The sequence below is a fragment of the Sciurus vulgaris genome (assembly GCF_902686455.1).
Source record: "Sciurus vulgaris genome assembly, chromosome: 16".
Taxonomy (NCBI): Eukaryota; Metazoa; Chordata; class Mammalia; order Rodentia; family Sciuridae; genus Sciurus; species Sciurus vulgaris.
Window position 1 is genome coordinate 8,575,005 of NC_136477.1, and position 24,897 is coordinate 8,599,901.

The window sequence follows — 24,897 nt, forward strand, 5'->3', positions numbered from 1 at the left end:
TTGCAAAGACAGGAATAGGAGTTACATGTCACATGAGTTTTAAAAGAAAAACAGTATTTTCTGGAGCATTTACATCCATGCAGGAGGCAAATCAGAACGTCTAAGAACTATGAAAACTCCCAGAAGAAAACTGTTTCATGACAACGTTTCCTTTTGCACCTTAGAAACTATAAACTTCAACTTAGCATACAGGATGGAAGACATATATGTATTCTGTCAGGGGATTCGTACTATTGATTTACAATTTAATAAGATATATTAACTGTTTCTTCATTTCCTTTGATTAGATTGATTTTATTCTTAAAGGGGGAAGGATATTTCTTACTTTGTATTTTTAAGTAGGCTATAATTCACTGAGATCATGGACTTGTTACCTCTCATGTTAATGGTATTGTAATATTGCTGAGTGTTGCTCAAGTAGGTGTTAGTGTAAAAGGAGACTAAAACATAATATAGGAGTTCAAAGAAGATCTGACTGATTTTAACTGAGAAACATACTGGAACTGTATAAATCTCAAGTATGAAAACTTGTATTCAAACTATATTCATAATGCTGGTACCTGTTTATTTCATCTTTCCAACCATCTTTTCTTTTCTGAAAGGTGCCCACCCAATATAGAATCACAAAATCTAACAGGTATCTCAGAATTCCATCTCCTGGGACTCTCAGAGGACCCAGACCTGCAGCCCATCCTCTTTGGACTGTTCCTGTTCATGTACCTGGTCACAGTGTGTGGGAACCTGCTTATCATCCTGGCTGTCAGCTCTGACTCCCACCTCCACACCCCCATGTACTTCTTCCTCTCCAACCTGTCCTTGGCTGACATTGGTTTTATCTCCACCACAGTCCCAAAGATGATTGTAGACATCCAAACTCACAGCAGAGTCATCTCCTATGTGTGCTGCCTGACACAGATGTCTCTGTTTATTATTTTTGGAGGTATAGATGGTATGCTTCTGACTGTGATGGCCTATGACCGATTTGTGGCCATCTGTCATCCCCTGCATTATCCGGTCATTATGAGCCCTCGCCTCTGTGGCTTCTTGGTATTGATCTCCTTTTTGGTTAGCTTTTTGGACTGTCAGTTGCACAATTTGATTGCCTTAAATTTTCCCTACTTCAAGGATGTGGAGATTGCTAATTTCTTCTGTGACCCTTCTCAGCTCCTCAATCTGGCTTGTTCTGATACTTTTACCAGTAATATAGTCATGTGTTTTGTTGCTGCCATCTCTGGATTTTGTCCCATCTCCGGGATCCTTTTCTCTTACTATAAAATTGTTTCTTCCATTCTGAGGATCCCATCCTCCAGTGGAAAGTACAAAGCCTTCTCCACCTGTGGGTCTCACCTCTCAGTTGTTTGTCTATTTTATGGAACAGGCTTTGGAGTGTACCTTGGATCAGCTATGTCACATTCTCCCAGAAAGGGTACAGTGGCCTCAGTGATGTACACTGTGGTCACCCCCATGCTGAACCCCTTCATCTACAGCCTGAGGAACAAGGACATTAAGAGTGCCCTGAGGAGGCTACAGAGCAGGTTGGTCTATTCTCAGGGTCATAGCATTCATTTGGAACACAGAATACAAAATGTTTAAGATCACCATCTTCGCTTATAAATTCTGCCTTCTTGGTCAGATTACTTTTGTAGTTTAGTGGTCTTAATCCATCATCACGTTCATCATAGAAAATTGACAGCCAGAACTGAGGGAGGGAGTAATGGGGAATTTTTCAAATGTGTATAATTTTCAATTTGGAAATAAAAAAAAAATTCTGGAAGTGGATGATGGTGGTGGTTGTAACACAATGTGAGTGTGATGAATAAAACTGAACTGTGTGGTCTGAAATGGCTAAAATGGTAAATTCATATTATGTATATTTTATAACAATAAGTGATGTAAATAGAATTCAGGTGGACCTTTAAAAAAAAAAAATTTCAACAGCACACAGTACCCATGACCTTCCTCATGAGCAGAGGAAGAGCCCCAAATGTTTTGTGGACATGTCATTTTCTCATCTTATTCTTCCACTATTAGGCTTTACTTGAGGGATGGGTTAACTTGGAACAATTTGGCAAGTTATGAGCTCTGTGCATTGAGTCTCCAGGGCATGCATAGTCAATAATCAGCCTGTGTCTCCAGCTATTCAGCTTGGTTCCAAGAGCACTGGGCTCTGTACCTGTACCTCCTAATTCCAAGGTTGTCTACATTTGGAAGCTCTTATCTGGCATTGTATTATAAAAATCCTGCAGACAGAGCCTGTGTCTCCATTGGGCACCAAGGAAGGGAGTAGCTTTGGGTCTACAATCCTTGGTCATGACTCAGCAGTTATGCAATGTAACTAAGTAAGTGTGGTGGGAGATTCTGGATGGAGGAAGGACACTCAGGGGAACGGCTTACTCTTCATCAGAACAAACATGGCAGTTTGGGTAGCAAGAGGGAAGTTACTGATTTGCAGAATTTCAGGTATGGGGCCTGTGAAATCTATCTTCTTCGTTGTGGCCCCAGTTTCATAAATCGAATTCCAAGTTTTGAACCCCTGCATGGATTCTTCTTCCCATAGTCATCTCACCTATGTTAACATAAAATCCCATTAACTTCCAAAATAATAATGAAGTTCATGCTGAGAATGATAAGGATGATAGTAACTATCACATCACAAGCTGTAATTGAGACCTTCCTCATGCCAGGGTTTGAGCTACTTTCTAAGTAGTTTGTATCATTTCATATGTATATTCTTTCCCATATTATGATCACCTACACTATTCCTATTTTAAAGAAATGAAAGCAGCAGAATGGCTTTATGTAGCTTGTACTAGGTCATTATGTACTGAAGGGAAGACATGGTTTGCTCAGTCTGTCGGACTGGAGACAGACAATCTTTCCAGGAGAATCTTGGTGATTTGTCCTCTTGATAGCCATTTCATGTTGTCACTCTAGGAAGAAACCTGTTAATCAGTGTGATCTTCCCTTTGGGCTTCCGTGGTTAATTACAGAGACACTCTATATTTGACACCTGTTGTATCAACTGTATTAAGGACAACTGGGATCACAGGTGAAGAGTAGACACATGGTCAGTATGACCTCTCTTGTCCTCACTCCAGGGAATCCTTTCACCTGTCCATGCCCAGGATAATTATCATAATCATCTGACTTAATCTCAGAAGTAGACAGATGGTAGAGCTAGATGCTAGTTTAGTGAGATCCTCCAGCAATCATCTTGCCTCAGACACAATGAGTTGTGCAGCTATTCATGCACCATATTACCTTTATAAGAGCTGGAAAATCCAGTGAGAGAGCTTAGTGCCTACTTTTAGCATAAAAAATGAAAAGACATATTGAAGAAGGTAGAAGGGAACTAGTTGCCTGTGTGACCCCTGTCCCATCTCCAAGCAGCCCAGTGCACAGAGACATGCCTCCCACTAGGGAGGGAGAGAGATTAAGTGTCTTGGACTCAAAATCCAGTAGCAGGCCTGCCATGGTGAAATCCAGTGCTGGGAAGAGCCCTGCTACACTTGCCACAATGCCAACAACCATAGAGTGGGCTGCTGAAATTCATGGAGCAGGTGGCAAAGAGACTGCCTCAACACTGTTGCTCCCAGCTTAGGTGACAGAGGGAGCAGCACTCCATACACTGGGGACCCACGCAGAGGTTGGCACAGGGCTTTGTCTTGGAGCTCAATGTCAGATCCACCCTGGAGATAACTAGCATCCCATAAAAACTGAAGATGCTGTACACAGACTAGACTTCCCAGAACCTCTAACTGGACCCAGTATCAGACAGAGATGAGTGTCCCAGTGTGACAGACTCAAGTCCCAGCAGCATCACTTTCAACCTTGGATTGTGTGCGGGGCATACCTGCCCTCCTCCCAGTGCTGCACAGGACTCTGTGGATATGAGGCTTAGGAGTGACTCAGTTGGGCTTTAGTCTAGCTGGGTAAGACACTGACTTCACTTCACCAACACAACTGCAACTTCAGGAAGCATAGTGTCGTGCAGAACCCTGTCCCCTGTGGGCAGTACAGGGTAGTAAGCACAGATCTTTGCCCCAGTATTTGTACTGGGCTGGTAAAACCTGACAGCAGACAGATTCTAATGGCTCCCATTCCTAGACCTGCCTGGGAATATAGTCTCAGAAACAGATCTAGTGCCAGGGAGAGAAATGTGGCCTAGTCTACCACTACCATATTTCTCTTAGCCACAATCAACTATGCCTAATTGCAGCAGTCTTGGGTCATTAGTCCACCAGGCAACCCATAGCACTGTGATCTTTGGCCCTATTGTAGTGTTGTGCTGGTCTTGACAGGCTGTGAGTTCATAATGTGGCAGTGTTTGGCAGCATTTGTGGCCATGTATATGGCATAGGACCCTGAGACTGGTCCATCTCTTGTACTCTATCAGGTTCTGCAAAATTCTATAGTGCCTGAATATGGGTGCCTGAACTGGGCAAAGCATCTGGGCCTACTCTGGCCCCATGAAGATGCTTGTAGGAAGAGACAAAGTACTCTTCTAGTTCATTCTAAACCACACACCAATGATAGATTTGAGATGGACCTTAAGCTTAGATCACCCTCTGGTCCTTAAGGAGTAACAACACACCACCAGCAGACTCCTGAGGACATTCACTGTAAGAGTGGAAGTGTACATAGGCTCAGAGAAAACTAAAACTAACAGCCTGCCTAGAAATTTGGAAAGACAAAACAAAAGAAGTCAGATTGAAAAGACTGGAGTTAATACAAAATCCTTCAAATGCCTGCATGACTTTACAGGACCACAAGTATCAAGAGCTTTCAGGAAAGCATAACTTCACTTGACAGTCTAAATAAGGTGCTAGCTGGGTGTGGTGGTGCACACCTGTAATACCAGTGACTTGGGAGGTTGGGACAGGAGTATCACAAGTTGAAAATCATCCTCAGGAACTTAGTGAGACCCTAAGCAATTTCGCAGGACCCTGTCTCAAAATAAAATGTAAAAAGGAATAGGGATGTGGCTCAGTTCTTAAGTAACTCTGGGTGCAATCCCCAGTACCAATAATAATGATGATGATGATGATGATGATGATAATGATATGCCAGAAATCAACCACATAGAAATCTGTGTGGAAAAACTCTCAGAGAATTTAAAACACATTAAAAGAAACTCAATGAACTTGAAGAAAGCACAGAGTAGTGATTGAATACTATCACAGATAAACTTAACAAAGCCATAGAAGCAGTTTTTAAAAATCAAACAAAAGTCCTTGATCTGAAAATACACTTAGTACAAGGCATGGTGGGCACACAACTGTAATCCCTGCAGCTAGGGAGGCTAAGACAGGAGGATCACAAGTTTGAAATTCCAGAATTTTAGTGAGATCCTATCTCAAAATAAAAAATAAATAAAGCTGGGTGCAGTGGTATATGCCTGTAATCCCAGTGGTTCAGGAGGCTGAGGTAGTAAGATCCTGAGTTCAAAGACACTCTCAGCAACTTAGTGAGGCCCCAAGCAATTCAATGATACCTATCTCTGAATATAATACAAAAAAGGGCTGGGGATGTGGCTTAGTGGTTAAGTGCCCCTGGGTTCAATCTCTGGTACAAAAAAAAAAAAAAAAAGAAGAAGAAGAAGAAGAAAAGAAAAATACACTTAACAAAAATAAATGTAATATTTATGTGGTTTTGTCTCTGTGTCTTCTGCTCTGAACCATTGGTCTGCCTGTCTATTTTGGTGCCAATACCATGTGGTTTTTGTTACTATAGCTCTATAGTATAGTTTAAGGTCAGGTATTGTGATAACTCCTGCTTCACTTTTTCTGCTCAGGATTGTTTTGGCTATTCGAGGTTTCTTATTCTTCCAGATGAAGTTCATAATTGCTTTTTCTATTTCTATGAGGAATGTCATTGGGGTTTTAATTAGAATTGCATTGAATCTGTATAGTGCCTTTGGTAGAATGGTCATTTTGACAATATTAGTTCTTCCTATCCAAGAATGTGGAGATCTTTCCATCTTGTAAGGTTTTCATCAATTTCTTTCTTTAGTGTTCTGTAGTTTTCATTGGAGAGGTCTTTCACCTCTTTTGTTAGATTGATTCCCCAATTTTTTTGAGGCAATTGTGAATGAAGTGGTTTTCTTAATTTCTCTTTCAGAGGATTCATCATTTATGAATAGAAATGCATAAATACAGTCACCTCATACTAGACAAAGGAGCCAAAAACATACAATGGAGAAAAGATAGCCTGTTCAACAAATGGTGCTTGCAAAACTGGAAATCCATATGCAGTAAAATGAAATTAAACCTCTATCTCTCACCCTGCACAAAACTCAACTCAAAATGGATCAAGGACATAGAAATTAGACTGGAGAATCTGCACCAAAAAGAAGACAAAGTAGGCCAGAATCTTCATTATGTTGGCTTAGGATCAGACTTCCTTAACAAGACCCCCAAAGTGCAAGAAATCAAAGTAAGAATCAATAAATGTGATGGATTCAAACTAAAAAACTTTTTTTCACTAAAGGATAGAATCAACAATGTGAAGAGAGAACCTACAGAGTGGGAGAAAATCTTTTCCACATGCCCTTCAGATAGAGCACTCATCTCCAAAATTTATAAAGAACTTACAAAACTTTACAGTGTAAAGATGGGCTAGAGTTTGTTCTTGGCCTGATCAATAAATGGGCCAAGGAACTGGACAGAGACTTTAGAGAAGAAGACATACAAGCAATTAATAAATATATGAGAAAGTGTTCAACATCTCTAGTAATTAGAGAAATGCAAATTAAAGCAACTCTAAGATTTCATCTTACTCCAATTAGAATGTCTATTATCAAAAACACAAACAATAATAGATGTTAGCATGGATGTGGAGAAAAGGGCAAATTTTTACATTGCTGATGGTGTTGCAAGTTAGTGCATCCACTCTGGAAAGCAGTGTGGAGATTCCTTAGAAAACATGGAATGGACCCACCTTTTGACCCAGTTATCCCACTCTTCGGTTTATACCCAAAGGACTTAAAACCAGCATACTACAGTAACCCAGCCACACCAATGTTTATAGCAACTCAATTCACAATAGCTAGATGCCCTTTAATAGATGAATGGATAAAGAAATTGTGCTATATATTCACAACTCAAAATGGATCAAGGACTTAGTAATTAGACCAGAGACCCTGCACCAAATAGAAGACAAGTAGGCCTGAATGGAATATTATTCAGCCATAAAGAAGAAAAATATTATCGCATTTGCAGGTAAATGGATGGAATTGGAGAATATCATGCTATGTGAAATAAGCCAATCTGAAAAAACCAAAGGCCAAATATTTTCCTTAATAAGTGGATGATGATATAAAATGGGGGTAGTGGGTGGATGGTGAGAGAAAAATGAAGGAACTTTACATTATGTAGAGGGAAATGAAAGGGAGGAGGGTTGTATGAAAAATGGTGGAATGAGACAGACATCATTACCCTATGTTTATGTATGATTATATGAATGATATGAATCTGCATTGTGTACAACCATACAAATGATAAGATGTAAGATGTACCCCATTTGTGTACAATGAATCAAAATGCAGTCTGTAAAAATAAAAAAAAAATGCAAAAGAAGGCATCAATAGGAGTACAGATCAAAGAGAAGAAACAATCAGTAATCTTGAAGACAGGCCATGTGAAAACACATTTGGAAGAGAAAAGGGATGAAGGGATTTTTAGACAGTATTAAATAAGCAAAAATGCGGTTATTAGGTTGCAAGAGACTTGTAAATTCCAAGGGGATAGAAGCCATATTAAAAATTAAATGACATAAATTTACCTGAAGTTAGTGAAGGATACATGTATCCAGGTCAAAGTTCACCAGTCAGATAGTACTCAACCAAGTCTATCCCTGAGACCTCTTAAATCAGGTTCTCAAAGGGGAAATTCCACTGATCTCACCTATGTGTGGTATCTGGAAGAGTGGAACTCACAGAAGCAGAGTGGAGTGGTTGTTAAATGTGAGAGGCTGGGGTTAGAGAGTGTTCTCAGCTCAAAAGCACAGGCAGGGTACAAGATTCCAGGTAGAAAGGAGACATATGTTTACCAGATGCATTTTACAACACAGCAACTACAGTTAATAGCAATGCAGTGTACTCTTGAAAATTAGAAAAAGTAGATTTTATGTTCTCTCCACAAAATTCTAAAAGTATGTGAAATAATAAATATGTTAATATACTTGATATAGTAATTCCACAAAATATATGTATATGAAAATTATATTTACATGATAAATATTTGCAATTTTGATGTCAATTAACAATTAATAAATTTAATGTTAAAATATACTTTTAAAAGAATTTAGGAGATTTTGAAGAAAAATATCACAATTTCAAACAGTTCTAAGAACTTTAAAATTTAATCACTTTCGTTTTGTTTTCTTTTAGCACTGGAGATTGAACCAACATGTCTATATTTTACTATATGTTTCAGGATTTATCAGTGAGATTTTTCCCTAGACCTTTTTATTTCGTTTTGGGACAGGTTCTCACTAAGTTGCTTAGGGACTCACTAAGTTGCTGAGGCTGGCCTCAAACTTGCAATTCTCCTGCCTCAGCCTCCTGAGTCACTTGGATTTCAGGTTTGCACCACCACCCCCAGCTAAAATCTCTTCTTCGTCAAGAGTTTTAGCAATAGTTGACATACCCAAAAATGAAATTACAAATAGATTTGTCTTTTTATCATTCAGTTGAGAACCCAGAAGAAAATGTCAGTGTTTGTGATCTATAAAGATGATGTAGAATAAAAATCTCAGACACGTGGCTGCCGCCATTTTGAGACAGCAGCCAGGCCCCATAGGACCCCTGGCAGGACTGACCGAGCCTTGTCTCCAGGACACCTCAGCTCAACTGATCACTCCCTGCTTCTGGGGCCCTCACATCGACTGCTCCCTGCCGCCAGGACCCCCAGACCAACTGACTGCGTCCTATCACCGGGACCCCAGACTGACTGATTGCAAATGGCCTCTAGGATCCCACAATCACACAAAACACACCGGACCTCCAGGACCCCTGCCAGACCAACCGCATCCCGTCTCCAGGACCTCCAGCTGACCACGTTCACCCCTGAGCTGCAGCTCCCCATTTGCCAACACATTTTGAAGCCAGAGCAGTCATCTTGGATAATCCTGGAAGGCATAGCTCCAATCTTTGGGTGGGGCAAATCCCATTCTGAGATGCCTGCTGGAGGCTTGAAGATCATTGTCAGGTATCTCTCATGCATCAGGCTACTGAACACTGGGAGGTTTCATTAGTATATGACTGTTTTACAGTAGATTTTCTGTTTTCTCCTTTTAAAAAATTTAAGTTTTCATTTCTTTACTTTCCTTGCTCTCTTTTTCTTTTCTTTACCTGTTCCCTCAGAGTCTCTTTCTCCCTTTTATGCATACTAATATCCAATTTCTTTTGATTACACTCTCACACTTTCTATTTTCTAGAACTTCTGTACATTCTTTTCTTATCCCATTATCAGCCACATTCTACATCCCTCTGCATCCTCTTTGTTCTCCATGAGAAACTGCAGACATTATTGCAAACTTGTTTGTTTTACCGAAGATAATATTTGAACTCATTTTGTTTATTATGAAATTTTGTGATTGTCCCCATAGGGGCTATTTGGTCTAGGATTGCATAGTGTCGGATTTGGGCACTACTGATCTTGATATCCCCTTAAAGAAAGGGTTTTGAAAACCTACAAGGCAACTATAAGACTATAGGGGAAAATCTGCAATACCCCAGATCAGCACTGCTATAGGGCAAGATATATGAACAACATGAAAAAACGAGGGAAGAAAATGATCCAAAAAAATCTAGATTCTATATTCATAGAATCCAATTGCAGTATGTTAGAAGAAATGTCAGAAGAGGACTTCAGATTATAAATGATTATGATGATTTGTGAAGCAAAGGATGAGATAAGACAGCAAATGTAGGCAATGAATGATAATACCAATAAGCTGAAAGAGCACTTGCAGGAAGAAAAGATCATTTCAACAAAGAGATTGAGATTCTAAAAAAAAAAAAAAAGAAAAAAAAAAAAAAACCAAACAAACAGAAATCCTTGAAATGAAGGAGACAATAAACCAAATAAAAAAACTCAATGGAAAGCATCACCAAAAGTAAAGAACACTTGGAAGACAGAACCTCAGACAATGAAGACAAAATATTTAATCATGAAAATAAAGTTGCCCAGATAGAGAAGATGGTAGAAAATCATGAACAGAATCTCCAAAATTTTGCGACATCATGAAAAGACGAAATTTAAGAATTATTGGGATTGAGGAAGGCGCAGAGATACAAACCAAAGGAATGAACAACCTATTCAAAGAAGTAATATGAGAAAATTTCCCAAACCTGAAGAATGAAATGGAAGATCAAATACAAGAGGCTTACAGAATACCAAATGCACAGAATCACAACAGATCTACACCAAGGCATATTATCATGAAAATGCCTAACATTCAAAATAAAGATAGAATTTTGAAAGCCGCAAGAGAAAAGCATGAGATTACATATAGGGGGAAACCAATATGGATAGCAGCTGACTTCTCAACGCAGACTCTAAAAGCTAGAAGGGCCTGGAACAATATATTTCATGCTCTGAAAGAACATGGATGCCAACCAAGAATCCTGTACTCAAAAAAACTAACCTTCAGATTTGAAGATGAAATAAAATCCTTCCATGATAAACAAAAGTTAAAAGAATTTACAAATAGAAAGCCTGCACTACAGAATGCTCTCAACAAAATATTCCATGAGGAGGAAATGAAAAATAACAATGGAGGTCAACAAAGGGAGGAACTACCTTAGAGAAAAACCACTCAATGAGAAACCAAGCCAACTGAAAAACCAAAAATAAGTCAAATGAATGGGAATACAAATCATATCTCAATAATAACCCTGAACGTTAATGGCCTAAACTCATCAATCAAAAGACATAGACTGGCAGATTGGATTAAAAAGAAAGATCCAACAATATGTTGCCTGCAAGAGACTCATCTCATAGAAAAAGACATCCAATCAATCTCACAAAAGAGGTAAAAGACCTCTACAATGAGAACTACAGAACACTAAAGAAAGAAATCGAAGAAAACCTTAGAAGATGGAAAGATCTCCCATGTTCTTGGATAGGCAGAATTAATATTGTCAAAATGGCCATACTACCAAAAGTGCTATACAGATTCAATGCAATCCCAATTAAAATCCCAATGACGTACCTTACAGAAATAGAGCAAGCAATCATGAAATTCATCTGGAAGAATAAGAAACCCAAAATAGCTAAAGCAATCCTTCGCAGGAAAAATGAAGCAGGGGGTATCGCAATACCCGAACTTCAACTTTATTACAAAGCAATAGTAACAAAGACGGCATGGTACTGGTACCAAAATAGACAGGTAGATCAATGGTACAGAATAGAGGACACGGACACAAACCCAAATAAATACAACTTTCTAATACTAGACAAAGGCGCCAAAAATATGCAATGGAGAAAAGATAGCCTCTTCAACAAATGGTGCTGGGAGAATTGGAAATCCATATGCAACAGAATGAAACTAAACCCATATCTCTCACCCTGCACAAAACTCAACTCAAAATGGATTAAGGACCTTGGAATCAGACCAGAGACTCTGCAGATTATAGAAGAAAAAGTAGGTCCCGATCTTCAACATGTCGGCCTAGGACCAGACTTCCTCAACAGGACTCCCATAGCACAAGAAATAAAAGCAAGAATCAATAACTGGGATAGATTCAAACTAAAAAGCTTTCTCTCAGCAAAGGAAACTATCAGTAATGTGAAGAAAGAGCCTACAGAGTGGGAGAATATCTTTGCCAATCATACTTCAGATAGAGCACTAATCTCCAGAATCTATAAAGAACTCAAAAAACTCTACACCAAGAATACAAATAATCCAATCGACAAATGGGCTAAGGAAATGAACAGACACTTCACAGAAGAAGATGTACAAGCAATCAATAAACATATGAAAAAATGTTCAACATCTCTAGTAATAAGAGAAATGCAAATCAAAACCACCCTAAGATTCCATCTCACCCCAATTAGAATGGCGATTATTAAAAATACAAGCAACAGGTGTTGGCGAGGATGTGGGGAGAAAGGTACACTCATACATTGCTGGTGGGGCTGCAAATTAGTGCAGCCACTCTGGAAAGCAGTGTGGAGATTCCTTAGAAAACTTGGAATGGACCTTCCATTTGACTCAGCTATCCCACTCCTTGGCCTATACCCAAAGGATCTAAAATCAGCATACTACAGAGATACAGCCACATCAATGTTCATAGCTGCTCAATTCACAATAGCCAGACTATGGAACCAACCTAGATGCCCTTCAATTGACGAGTGGATAAAGAAACTGTGGTATATATACACAATGGAATATTACTCAGCCATAAAGAATGACAAAATTATGGCATTTGCAGGCAAATGGATGAAATTGGAGAATATCATGCTAAGTGAGATAAGCCAATCTCAAAAAGACAAGGGACGAATGATATTGCTAATAAGTGGAGGATGACACATAATGGGGGGGAGGGAAGGGTTAGTGTTAGGGTTAGAGTTAGGGTTAGGGAGGAGGGCAAGTATGGAGGAAGAAAGTACTGTATAGAGGGTAAAGAGGGATGGGAGGGGTGGGGGGAAGGGGAAAAAATAACAGAATGAATCAAACAACATTATTGTATGTGGATTTATGATTACACAAATGGTATGCCTTTGCGCCATGTACAAACAGAGAGACAACATGTATCCCATTTATTTACAATAAAAAAAAAAAAGAAAAAAAAAAAAAAGAAAAAGACATCCACAGACTAAAGGTGAAAGGATGGAAAGGATGGAAAAGACCTACCATGCACATGGACTCAGTAAAAAAGCCGGGGTTTTGATCCTTATATCAGATAAAGAGGACTTCAAGCCCAACGTTAGTCAGAAGGGATAAAGAAGGACATTTCATACTGCTTAAGGGAACCATAAATCAGGAAGACATAACAACCGTGAATATTTATGCCCCAAACAATGGTGCATCCCTGTACATCAAACAAATTCTTCTCAATTTCAGGAATCACATAGACTGCAACACAATAATTCTGGGTTACTTTAATGCACTGCTGTGACCACTAGATAGATATTCCAAACAAAATCCAACCAAAGAAACCATAGAACTCAATAACACAATCAATATCCTAGACTTAATAGACATATATAGAATATTCCATCCATCAATGAGTGGATTCACTTTCTTCTCAGCAGCACATGGAATCTTCTTGAAAATAGACCATATGTTATGCCACAAAACAGCCCTTAGGAAATGCAACAAAATAGACATACTGCCTGGTGTTCTATCAGATCATAATGGATTGAGTAGAAATCAATGACAAAATAAAAAAGAGAAATTACTCCAACATGTGAAGACTAAATAATATGGCATTGGATGAAACATAGATAACAAAAAACATCACGGAGGAGATAAAAAAATTCTTAGAGGTCAATGAGAACAGCAATACAACATATCAAAATCTCTGAGACACTATGAAAGTGGTATTAAGAAGAAAATTCATTGCTTGGAGCATATTCCAGAAAAGAATGAAAAGTCAACAACTAAATGACCTAACATTATAGCTTGAAGCCCTAGAAAAAGAAGAACAGAATAACAGCAAAAGTAGTAGAAAACAGGAAATAATTAAAATCAGAGCTGAAATCAATGAAATTGAAACAAAAGAAACTATTCAAAAAATTGACAAAACAAAAATGTGGTTCTTTGAGAAAGTAAACAAAATAGACAAACCCTTAGCCTCACTAACAAAGAGAAGGAGAGAGAAGACTCAAATTACTAAAATATATGATGCATAAGGAAATATCATTATAGACACGACTGAGATACAGAACATAATGAGAAGCTACTTTGAAAATCTGTATTCCAACAAAATAGAAACTACTGAAGACATTGACAAATTTCTAGAGACATATGCTCCTCCCAAACTGAACCAGGAGGACATACACCATTTAAACAGATCAATATCAAGCAATGAAATAGAAGAAGCCATTAAAAATCTACCATCCCAGAAAAGCCCAGGACCAGAGAGATTCTCAGCAGAGTTCTACAAGACCTTCAAAGAAGAACTCATTCCAATACTTCTCAAAGTATTCCAGGAAATAGAAAAGGAGGGTACCCTACCAAACTCATTCTATGAAGCTAATATCACTCTCATACCCAAACCAGGAAAAGAAACATCAAGGAAAGAAAATTTTAGACCAATATCCTTGATGAATATAGACGCAAAGATCCTTAACAAAATATTGGCAAACCGTACCCAAAAACATATTAAGAAAATTGTGCACCACGATCAAGTGGGGTTCATCCCTGGAATGCAAGGAGGGTTCAACATTCGTAAATCAATAAATGTAATCCATCATGTCAATAGACTTAAGGATAAGAATCATATGGTTATTTCAATTGACGCAGAAAAAGGGTTCAACAAAATACAACACCCTTTCATGCTCAAAACTCTAGAAAAAAAAATAGGGATAGTAGGAACACACCTGAACAGTGTAAAGGCTATTTATGCTTAGCCCGTGGCCAATATCATTCTTAATGGAGAAACATTGAAACCATTCCCTTTAAAAATGGGAACAAGACAGAGATGTCCACTTTCACCACTTGTATTCAACATTGTCCTAGAAACTCTAGCCAGAGCAATTAGGCAGATCAAAGAAATTAAAGGGAAACGAATAAGAAAAGAGGAACTTAAGCTGTCAATATTTGTGAATGACATGATTCTATAATTAGCGCATCCAAAAACCTACTCCAGACAACTTCTGGACCTCATCAATGAATTCAGCAAAATAACAGGATATAAAATCTACACACATAAATCTAAAGCATTTTTATACACAAGCAATGAAACAGCTGAAAGGGAAATGAGGACAACAACCCCATTTGCAATAGCCTCAAAAAAAATAAAATACTTGGGAATCAATCTAACCAAAGAGGTAAAAGATCTGTACAATGAAAACTACAAAACATTGAAGAAATTAAGGAAGACCTTAGAAGATGGAAAGATCTCCCATGTTCTTGGATAGGCAGAATTAATATTGTCAAAATGGCCATGCTACCAAAAGTGCTATACAGATTCAATGCAATTCCAATTAAAATCCCAATGATGTAACATATAGAAATACAGTAAGCAATCATGAAATACACCTGGAAGACTAAGAAATCCAGAATAGCTAAAGCAATTCTTAGCAGGAAGAATGAAACAGGGGGTATCTCAATACCAGAACTTCAACTGTACTTCAAAGCAATAGTAACAAAAACAGCATGGTATTGGCACCAAAATAGAGAGGTAGATCAATGGTACAGAATAGAGGACATGGACACAAACCCAAATAAATACAATTATCTCATACTAGACAAAGGGGCCAAAAACATGCAATGGAGAAAAGATAGCCTCTTCAAAAAATGGTGCTGGGAAAACTGGAAATCCATATGCAACAGAATGAAACTAAACCCCTATCTCTCATCCTGCACAAAAATCAACTCACAATGGATCAAGGACTTTGAAATCATACAAGAGATCCTGCATCTTACAGATGAAAAAGTAGGTCCAAATCTTCACCTTGTTGGCTTAGGATCTGACTTCCTTAACAGGACTCCCATTGCACAAGAAATAAAACCATGAATCAATAACTGGGATAGATTCAAACTAAATAGCTTTCTCTCAGCAAAGGAAACTATCAGCAATGCGAAGAGAGAGCCTACAGAGTGGGAGAATATGTTTGTCACTCATACTTCAGATAGAGTACTAATTTCCAGAATATATAAAGAACTCAAAAAACTCTACACCAAGAATACAAATAACCCATTCAACAAATGGACTGAGGATATGAAAAGACACTTCACAGAAGAAGATCTACAAGCAATAAACAAACATATGAAAAAAATGTTCATCTTTAGCAATAAGAGAAATGCAAATCAAAACTACATTAAGATTCCATCTCACCCCTATTAGAATGATGATTATCAAGAATACAAGCAACAATAGGTGTTGAAGAGGATGTGGGGTCAAAGTACACTCATACATTGCTGGTGGGGCTGCAAATTTGTGCAGCCACTCTGGAAAGCAGTGTGGAGATTCCTTAGAAAACTTGGAATGGAAACACCATTTGACCCAGCTATCCCACTCCTTGGTCTATACCCAAAGGACTTAAAATCAGCATACTACAGATATACAGCCACATCAATGTTCATAGCTGCTCAATTCACAATAGCCAGACTGTGGAACCAACCTAGATGTTGTTCATTTGATGAATGGATAAAGAAACTGTGGTATATATATGCAATGGAATATTACTCAGCCATAAAGAATAATAAAATTATGGCATTTGCAGGGAAATGGATGAAATTGGAGAATATCATGCTAAGTGAGATAAGCCAATCTCAAAAATCCAAAAGATGAATGATCTCACTGACAAGAGGATGATGATACATAATGGAGGGGTGGGAGGGGGGAAAGAATGGAGGAAGGAGGGACTGTATAGATGGAAAAGAGAGGTGGGAGGGGTGGGGGGAAACAAAAAAAGTAATGGAATGAATCAGACATCATTACTCTATGTAAATGTATGAACATGCAAATGGTATGCTGTTACTCCATGTACAAACAGAAACAACATGTATCCCATTTGTTTACAATAAAAGTAAATTTAAAAGAAATTAAAGAAAACTCATTTTACTAAACCTGAAACACTTTATCCCATAAGGAACCCTATTTGTTATTTTCTCAGTCAATTTACTTTTACATTGAAAAAAATTCCAACACACCTATTGTCTAATTCCCTAGCTGATAAAGAATACAAGTAAATAAATGAAGGGAAGTCATATGAGAGAGGTGCAGGGACCTGCTGTTTGTGGTAGCTGTGGAAATGAGCAGGGAAACTTACCATGACCCTAACTAGCAGGGAGGAGACAGGAAAATGTTAAATGCACCCACACCAGAAAGTCCCGATGGAATTAAAGCATTTCATTTAAAGGTGAAATGCTTCAATGAAGATAACTAACATGAAATGAAGCACCTTGGTTATTTCAAAGAATAACAATAAAGTGAGACATAATGGTTAAAAATAAAGTTCATTCAAGCTAAGGAGACAGTTAAGATCACCTTGGTCAATAGGTTAAGAACAAAACAACACAGGTCAGTAATAATTCTCCAAGGGGTTTAAATGTGCTTCAGTTTCAGAACAACTGTTTGCATTATTTAACACATCTGTAAATCTAACTGGTCAGTAGAAATCAAAATGTATTTGATAGTTTCAAAGCCAGCAGCAACTGGTTGTGTGTGTGTGTGTGTGTGTGTGTGTGTGTTAGAGAAGAGATGCACATTCCCAGACAAGAAAAATGAACATTCACCTTTAAAATTATATGTAATGTTGATTTTAAAAAGAAAATATTTGATTGAACATGAAGCATTATGAAATTAGAGTTCATGAACAGGCAAAGAATTGTTGCCAAAAACCTTTCAAATGAATGCATAAGATAAAAAAGAAATGGAAACATAAACTTTGTGAAGTCAAAGATCGATGCATCATTATTTCTTCAGATGTGCAGATGAGCTTTTGGAAGCCAGAGCTTCTCTGAGGACACAGCATTGTGTGGGTCTTACCTCATCCATTTTAACAAATCCTCGAGGTAGTTGTTCTGAAACTTTTGCCATGTAGAAATAAGATTTACCTAGAGGGTTTATTAGACACACAGAGCTGCCCTGACCCCAGAGCTTCTGATTGCATAGATGGGGTGGAGGCCAAGAATACGCACATCTAACGAGCCCCCAGGTGACTCTGACCCTGCTCATCAGGTGACAATGCTTTGAGGACCATTGTTCTCTGTGCCCCCAGAGCTTGAGTCTAGTAAAAGTTTTTCTGCACTGTTGGCTTCTGCTATTCCCCAATCCCAGTCCTTGTCAGGTGTGGCACTGTTCCAGATGACATCATGGAAGGCCCTGCTGCCCCTGCAGGAGGCACAGGGAGACCTTCCATTCAGGGAATTCCCAGTTCTCCTGCTAGGGTTCAAAGAGGCTCTGCCCTGGGATTCTGGAAGCTCACTTAAACTTTTTAGGACCTTGGAGACTAAATTCTTAGAGCACCTCATTCAAAGAACTCTTCTGACATCTTTATAGTCTTTACACAATTATGCTCCCACAGGGTAGAAAGAGAAACTTCCTGCCAATTCCTTCTCCCTAAAGATAGCTGTTGTAGGTGAGTTTATTTCTCCAATTATCCCTCCTTTATCAGGTATGTTCAACAGCTTGCAGTTAATGAGATCATTCTCCTGGGGATTTGAAAAGAGTTCCTTTATCTGTCCTCAAAATGTCTCCTGGGACCCATTAAGATACTGCTCTGACTGTTTTCTTCTCTTCACAGAGTTTAATTCCAAAGATAGGAGTTTCTCCCTGAGGGATTGTTAGTGTTCCAAGGATTCCTGTTAGGCTTGTCTCTGAGAGTCCTGCTGTATGAAAATGAAGTCATCACTACCCACTTGAATGTTCAGTGACTTTGCTACCATATCAAGCAGTTAGAAGACTGGAAATGCCCTTCTTCACTACAGACCTCAGGGCAAACTACTGTGGTAGAAATGAAAAGATCTGCACTGAGTTAGGTGAGGAGAGAGTGAGCACAGGTAAATGGAATATCAGGTAGAGACAGAAAACTCCCAATACAGAGAGCATGTACCAAAGGGAAGTATAGAGTATGAGTGAGTTTCATTTTCATTAAGATTGGTGGGAATCACTGATTCCATCAGAAATTCCTTAAGTACATTTAATTTCACTATGTGCAGACACTGGAATACAGGTGATGGTGAAGTTCCTGAAAAGCAAGAAGGGATGGGATAGAAAGCCCAGGAGGAGATTTTTAAGAGGCCATCACTAACAGAATATTATATAAATAAGAATGTCAGTTAAGTGGTGCTCACTGCTCTGTGGATGCCTATGGAGACTAATGTGGTCTTTGGGGCTTTCTTTGAGAGTCATGTAAGTCAAAGAGCATTTTGTGGTCCCAGGAATGAGCACAGCAGGGACACGGGTAGGACTCAGGGCAGGATCATCTTGCCTTTCCAACTCCCACTCTCAAGCAGGAAAATTCTCTTTCTCTGTATACAATTAATAGGGTTTTACGGCCACTCGTAGAGACCAATGAAGGCCAAATCTGTACAACTGACCTCTAAGACGTGATCTCTCAGCACTTCACTCCAAATGTTCCATGAACAACCTGATGTTTTAACATCTCCCTGATATGACCTTTGCTATTATAGCTGTATCTTTGAAAGTTAATGTGATAGTCTGTCCCCCATGGATTCTGCCCTAGGTGTCTATGACCTACACTTCTCGATATCTGTCTGCATCACAGACTACTCTCCAAAGCTCCAGGTTCCACTGAGATGTCCAACCACCATCTGTTTATTATAACATTAAAGGTATAATTTTAACCATTTTTATTGCTATTGGTTCTCACCATATATCCCAAGATGCTCTGAAACTCTAGGATTCAGGCAAACCTCCTGCATCAGCCTCCACAGTAGCTGGGATTAGAGGTGTGCACCAGCACACCTGCTATCAACCAGGTTTCTGTGTGTGCAGTTCTGTGGCACTATGCACATTCACTCCATTTTACAACCATCTATCTCCCAAACTCTTCATCATACAAACACTCTGCACCAATTGAAAGTAACCCTTCTTTCACGCTGGAAACTAACATTCCACTTTCTATCTCTATGCATTTCAGTATTCTAGGTACTTCCTAGGAGTAGAATCATGTAATATTTGTCTACTTGTTTATCTTGATTTTGATATTTCAAACCTATCCCAAAAAGGGATGCAATAAAAAGCTCAGGAAGAGATTTTTGAGAGGTAATCACTAACAAAATAATTACACACACAGTTATTGAATTGAAAATGTGCTCACTGTTGTGTTGGGTGGGCGCCGAATCCATGGACAGCATTGGGGATTTCAATGAGAGCCATGCAAGTCCGTGAGCTTCATGCGTCCTATATATGACAGTAGCAGGTTGCTGGGTAGGTTTCAACTTCTCATCTTTCTAACTGCCAACTCTCTGACCTAAACAGGAACTTTCTTTACTCTGTGTACAATTAAGTGATTTTTTTTTTCCCATCAGTACAAACCAATAAAGATCAAATGAGTACATTTGACTTCCAAGATCATAACACCATTGGGGTGTTCTGTCAGCTCAACTCAAATGTTTCATGATTAACATGATTTTATCTTCCCTCAGTTATTACCTTTTCTATTTTAACCATCTCTTGAAAGCTAATGCCACCAATACTGTCACACAATGCCATCAGCTCTGTCACCCATGGAATTGTTCTGCATTGATGGTTCTCAACTGAGCATAGATTATCCCAAGTGACAGTGCCCTGCTCTCTTCAATTTCTATCTCCAGCACAGACTTCTTTCCCAAACTCCAGACTCCACTGGAATATCAAACATAAATCTCTGTTTGTTTTACTGTGATAAAGTAAATGTAACAAATTTATAGTTTTAACAGTTTTCTGATTTTCATTCATGTATTATAATTATACATAATAGTGGGATTCCCTGTGACATAGTTATAGTTGTACATGCACAAAATTTTCCCAAAGCCTCCCCTTACTCTCTCTGATCTCCTTCCTCTAATCGACTGGCCTTACTCCTATTATTGCTTAAATCGAGTGCATCATAATTTTACATGAGGTGGTATTCCTTGTGACACATTCGTACGCAGTGTAATATTGACCATGTTTGTGTGTACACTTCCATGTTGTTGAGCACTATCACACTATTGTGCAGCCGTCACCACCGTGCATTGCCAAAACTTTCTCATCATCCCAAGGTGAAACTCTGTACCCACTACAAGTTACCCCTTCACAATCCCTGCAGCCTCAGTTACTCCTGTTTTATTTTCTAACACTATTAATTTGAATATTCTTGTGTTTCATATTTTTCCACTTGGTTATCTCAATTTGGACATTTCACACCTTAAACTTCTGATGGCTCCTTTCCCTCCAACTGGCTCCTCCCATGGCCCTCCTTGCCTCAAGGGATGCAATCTCTTCTTCACACCCAAGGTCCTGGACCAGCTGCCTCCTCTCTTTCTATATCCATAGTCTGCTGGCAACAAGCCTCCCAAGTGTACCATGGAAACAGCCCAGCCTGGGCACTCCCTTCCTCCCCTCTTCCCCCTCGGATCTTACATTCTCATACTCACCTACACTCAAGATGGGTTCCTCTATCTCCCTAGCATGTGTCACTCTCAGATGTCCATCACATGTCACTGAAGCCTGTTCTCTAGCTAAATTCCTACTCATTATCGTTAATCAATCTTCAAGCATATCCTCCCATGGAAGTTTTTCCTGAATACCAAGTGTTGGTGAAGATGAAGAAAAACTAGAAATTTTACTCATAGTTCACAGGAAATAAAGTGTTATAAATAATTTTAAAATCAATTTATTCTGTCTTAAAAATTAAACATAAGTTAACCATATGACCCAATAATATGTAATTGCACACTAAGACATTTTCCCAAGAGAAATGAAAGCACGTAACACAAAGATGTGTGAACAATTGTTCATCACATAACTACTTATAATAATCACAAATTGGAAATATCCACATGCCCACCGATGAGTAAATGGACAAACAAAATTTGGGATATTCACATGACAAAATACTTTTCATCTATTAAGAGGACAAGAATGCTGATATATGTTCCATGTTATATTAAATGAAAGAATTCACATGCAAAAGACAACTGTTGCTTGATTCCACATATTACATATTTATATGATATTAAGAAAAGGCAAATTATAGTCAAGAGGGTAGATAAGTTGTCCATGGCTGGATGGGAGTGCATACTAATGCAAATTAGAACAGGGGAGTTTTGGGGTGATAGATACATTCATAACTTGGTATGTGTAGGGTTGGCTTCACAGCCCCCACCCAGGCCCAAATCCTTGGATGCCCAAGTCCCTGATATAACATTCCCCTGTGGACCTCACCTGTATTTTTCTGACCTAGCCTCCAGGAACCCAAGTGGACTTCCCATGGGCAGATTCTGGGGAAGAGAAAGCTTCTGTGTCAGTCATCAGAGAGAGTCAGTGTGTCCCTGTGAAGCTGGTGGAGCCAGAGGGAAAGAGGAAAGAACCTGGGTACTGTCTTTCTCTAGAGTAATAATACTGGGAAGGTCACTTATTTTTCAGTCTGTGAAGGGGGATCACTGTCCTTTGAAGAAACCCAGTGCCCACTGAGAACAGCATTATCCAGGTCTTGTTCTAATTCCTTCTCTCATATTTGGAAGCTAGAGCATCTCTCCAATAAGAGTTATTTCCTGCAGAGTCTCCAACTCTTCCCTACTTCTTCCTATAAGCTCTAGTCTCCTGATACATTTCCTACATCCAAAGTATTCAATAAGTACTGAACGAGTACTGAACAAATATCTGCTGCACATGAGATACTATTAATGTTATTAAAAATTTCCATTTATGTTTCTATTATACACCCTAACTACCTTTAACGTTAGATTTGACTTACTTAAAGTACTAATTAGGTCGATATTTTTGTAGGAATCATCTCACTTTAATGTCCCCAATGGCACCTACCAGTAATTATGTCTTTTCAAAAATGTTATTGGTTCAGAAAAATTATACATATTAGTAAGATTTTAATTTTTTTTTATTTTTACAGACTGCATTTTGATTCATTGTACACAAATGGGGTACATCTTTTCATTTATACGGTTGTGCACGATGATGCCATTCATGCCATTCATGCCATTCATGTAATCATATATGTCCACAGGGTAACAGTAGGATTTATTCTTACATTTCCACACATGCTCACTAATCAATATGATGTTTCATTTCTCCCTTTTCCTCTCCTCCTCCTTCCCCCTTGACGCCTTCATTTACCTGACTATTCTCACTTCTGTTTTCATGAGATCTTTTTCCCATTTTCCTCTTTGGCTTCCACATATGAAAGAAAACATATGACCCTTGGGTTTCTGAGATGGGCTTACATTACTTAATAGGATCTCTCCAATGCCATCCATTCTCCTGCAAATAACATAATTATTTCTGATAAATATTCATAATTATTCAGCATTCAGTCCAATTGCTTTTCTCTTATTACCAGTCCCTTAAAATATTCAGGAAAGTGTTAAATGATTGAAGTGGAAGCAGACTTCCTTGGCATTTGCAAGAATTCAACCACAAATACTCTAGTGCTTTGACATAACATCTCCTGTTGGCTGTGGGTTTGAAAACAAATCTTCTTTATTGGTTTTGGAAACTGTCCTTGTTTTCCTTGGTGATCCACATCTTCTGGTCCTTGCTGTGGACCACAGTAACTGCTCTTACAGTTTCTCTAATACAGGTCTCTACAGTGATTATGGTTATTGTTTATCTCCACTGGACTTTGAGCATGCTAGGAACTTCTACCCTCCCATTGAACCACATCCCCAACATGTAAAATAGGTAGGAATGCATCCTATTTAATTTTTGTACTCTGTTTTGAAATTTATGCTTAGAAATGTGAAATTAGAAAAGTCCTTTGTGACGAGGCTGAGAACTCAGTCCTGTGGTTATTGTGCATCCAACATTTGTATTGGTGCAACACCTGCCTGTCAGGCACCTTGGAGTTCTTGGAAAGGCAAATGGTGAGAAAAGCTGTCACAATGTCAGGGCCACAAATGAGCATGAATTTACCAGGTTCAAAGTGACATCTGCAAGAACACAAGGGTCTGCTGTGGGTCACCCTCCTTTCTCCTGATCCTCACCCCTACTGTCCATCACACAGGCCTCTAATCCCTCCCACCACAGCCCACCAGCTGATGGGCAGCTGCACACTCTGCTCTCTCAGCCTAGAATGTGCCTTCTTTCCTTACTTCCTCTCTGAGCCCACACATTCCTATAGCAAACAGGCCTCTTCTATCCACTTTCTATGCATTTAGAACAGAAAAATCATTGGTCCTCTCTGCTCTTCTGCTGTCTTTAATTCCCATTTGGCATGAATTCATACACTAGCCCTTTTAATCAGGTAAATGTAATCAATTTCAAGACTTACTTGTGTCTTTAAGATTTTAGATGGTTTGGGATGGAGAAATCTTGAATAATTGAAATTTAGGTCATCAAATATATTTTGGCAATTAATTGCAGATTTTAAGATAATACATACCACTCAAAACCGTGTGGACACAGGAGCACACACAGTCACACACTCCTTGCATGCATTCTAATGGATATGCCTTTGTTTTCACCACTTATCTGTGTAGTCCCCATGTTTTTCCTCTTCTTGGAAGAATTCACCATGCAGGCATCATTCTCTGGAGCAAGGAGTCACAGGATCTTCATTAACTAGAAATGCTCTGTGGAGCTCAAAAGAGGTAAGAAACCTGTTGTATTGGTAGTGATCACAAACCTGGCCTTGTGGGCTGCCACAAGTTAGGAAGGATATTTATTGATAGTCGATAGCCAGGCAGACACACTTATTGTGATGTACAAAGTGAAATATCATATTTATGACATGCCCTTTGTATGCCCCAGGAACTGTAGCAGAAGAGTTACAATCCTCAACTCATTGAAATTCCCTCTTCAACTATACCATTGAGGGAACATTTTCAATCCCTACTGGGGAGGTGAGTTAATTTCAACTAAGAGAGTTTAAATAACTTTCTCAAGGTCACACAGATTATAAGCGGGCACACCAAAACTCTATTTCTTGATGCCTGATTGAAGAAGTCATTTTAGCCAAGTCAGGTGGCAGCCGCCTGTAATCCCAGCAGCTCAGGGGCTGAAGCAGAAGGATTACAGGTTCAAATCTGCCTCAGAAATTTAGAGAGACCCTG

General features: G+C 38.9%; 1 protein-coding gene across 1 annotated transcript in view; it reads left to right on the forward strand.

The window, feature by feature from the left end:
• Positions 1-596: 596 nt before the first annotated feature.
• The window catches only part of LOC306646172 (olfactory receptor 7E178-like), a gene marked incomplete at its 3' end in the record, with an annotated part of 130,470 nt that continues 106,169 nt past the window's right edge, over positions 597-24,897 (forward strand). Inside the window, exon 1 of the mRNA XM_079114622.1 lies at positions 597-1,535. Coding sequence (XP_078970748.1) covers positions 715-1,535 — 821 coding nt within the window. The 5' untranslated portion in view covers positions 597-714. The remainder of the gene's footprint in view (positions 1,536-24,897) is intronic.